General features: G+C 41.7%; 1 protein-coding gene across 1 annotated transcript in view; it reads right to left on the bottom strand.

The window, feature by feature from the left end:
* Positions 1 to 847: 847 nt before the first annotated feature.
* Positions 848 to 2,183, bottom strand: part of Tm4sf4 (transmembrane 4 L six family member 4) — a 16,404-nt gene continuing 15,068 nt past the window's right edge. The window contains exon 5 of the mRNA XM_005344004.2: positions 848 to 1,509. Coding sequence (XP_005344061.1) covers positions 1,492 to 1,509 — 18 coding nt within the window. The 3' untranslated portion in view covers positions 848 to 1,491. The remainder of the gene's footprint in view (positions 1,510 to 2,183) is intronic.

Raw genomic sequence — 2,183 nt, 5'->3', positions numbered from 1 at the left:
ATGCAGTGCCGTCCACCTGGTTGGTGGGTATGGAGGTGGGACGGGATGGTGATTCCCTCTGAGTTCCTCTGCTTGGTGTACAAGTTACACTGACAGTATTGCCCTTGTTTCAAACTTAACTTCAGATTACCCCAGATGAATGTGCTTCACACTCCTTTAACAGATAGGGAAACTGAGGCTTACAAATCCACTTTCAAGGGCCCTCTAAACTGGTGTGTTAAAGAAGTGAAATTAGAAGCCAAACGAATTTGATTTCACGTCAGTATCTGACCAATGAAACCAAAATTAACCTATTAGCATCATAGCACATGGAATTAGCATGACCTCTTAAATCAGTCTTGCCCAATAGGCTGAGAAAATATTATCCAATCAGCTTCTTATGACTTTTTAAATGCTGGAGCAAACAACATAGTTGGCCAGGCATGGTGACATATGCTTGTAATGCCCGCACTGAAAGAGTAGGTATGGGAAGGTCATGATTTCTCCAGCATCTTAGGTTACATAGCAAGTCTTTAAGAGCCGGGGAAAAAAGAGCTGAAAAAGTCAAACAATAAACAAACAAACAAAAAGCAAAGAAGGAATGGAAAAATGAAAAAAAAGAGAGAGAGAGAGAATGCATTTATAAAAAGAGGAAGGACAAGCAGGAGCCAGGTAATGGTGGCATACACCTTTAATCCCAGCACTCAGGAGGCAGAGGCAGGCGGATCTCTGTGAGTTCAAAGTCTTCGGAGCCAGTTCTAGTACAGCTAGGGCTGTTACACAGAGAAGTCCTGTCTCAGAAAAAAAAAAAAACAAACAAAACAACCCCCCCCCCCAAAAAAAGAAAGGACAAACAGGTATGATTCTCTCTTTCTTCTTCTTCACTGGCACACATACCATGTTTATTGTTTTAAGTCTGAATTTAAATAATTTAATTTAATATACACGTGGAAACCCTGGCTAGTGATGACAGCCTCATAAAACTAGTCACAAGCAGTCCAGACAAGTTAGCCAAAACAGGCTTCCCATAAAAATTATGTATCATACAGCAATTACTCCTTATCCATGCATCCCGGAAAACTGGTTTTCACTTTAATGTTTTTTTCTTTTTGAGTTATGCAGATCTTAAAATAGGAACATCTTTATACAAAGAAGCGGCGCGGTAGGAGAAATGACTTCGTTCTGGTTACATTATTTAGAGGAAGTCATGAAAAATCTGCTTTTAACTTCTTCTGGATTTCTAAAAGGGGGCTAATTTGTAAAGTTACCCAATTATTATTAACTTTTTTTTTTTGAAAAAGCAAAACAACCCACCAAATTTCTAGGTTGAACAAAGTTATGCGGAGAGAGAAAAGGATCCCTCCTGCCTCCCAAGCTCGGCCTGGGAGGAAGCAGACAAGAATTAGCAAGGCTGGGGATGGGGCTGGGGCTGGGGTGTATCCTAGGCGTGTCCATGGCACGCCCATCTTCCCTCAGGAAGTGCTGTAAAGTTGGAGCAGCTTGCCACACCTGTTAGACTGTTCCATTGCCCTAGAGGGGAGGAAAAGAAAATTAATTTAGATGCCTGCTTTGTTTCTCATCTGTCTCCCTGCTCTATCTAACCCTCCCCTAACTTCTTCCTTTTGACTTCTCTTGTCCATTCGTGGGTTTCCTACTAAATGCTTTCTTCAGCTGTTGACTTAAGTTTCAGACTTTAATCTGTGACTTATTTGTTTTCAGTTAATGGCATGGAAACTTCTTTTTTTTTTAATTATTATTATTGATTAGTAAAGCCACTTGTGGTGAAAGAAGTTTTTTGTTTTTTGTTTTTTTTTTGTTTTTTTAAAGCTACAATGAAGCCAGAACCCATATGCAGTGCTCCATTCACTGAGCCTATGCCATACGGCGAGGAAACAATTCCAGGCACCATTTGCTGAATCTCATGAGTGTGCAAAAATTGATGTGTAGCTATTACCCTGTAGTAGGCCCTGAGCCCGTAATACTAGCAGCAGAGCTAATACTTGCACTTCATAGGTAAACAACTCAGGGCACCTGGCCACTCGTGGGCCACCCACCCAGTTCTCACAGCTTGGATATTAAGAAGCCTGTCACTTTATTTAAGTACCACGGCAGACTCTGGAGGCTCTCAGGTTGCGTGGACAGAAACCGACCTGCACATCTTTACATAAGCGAGACCACAGGCCGCTGGGACGGTAGGATGCTGA

This window comes from Microtus ochrogaster, chromosome 1, assembly GCF_000317375.1.
Source record: "Microtus ochrogaster isolate Prairie Vole_2 chromosome 1, MicOch1.0, whole genome shotgun sequence".
NCBI classification, from domain to species: domain Eukaryota; kingdom Metazoa; phylum Chordata; class Mammalia; order Rodentia; family Cricetidae; genus Microtus; species Microtus ochrogaster.
This window is presented reverse-complemented; position numbering and strand designations above follow the sequence as displayed.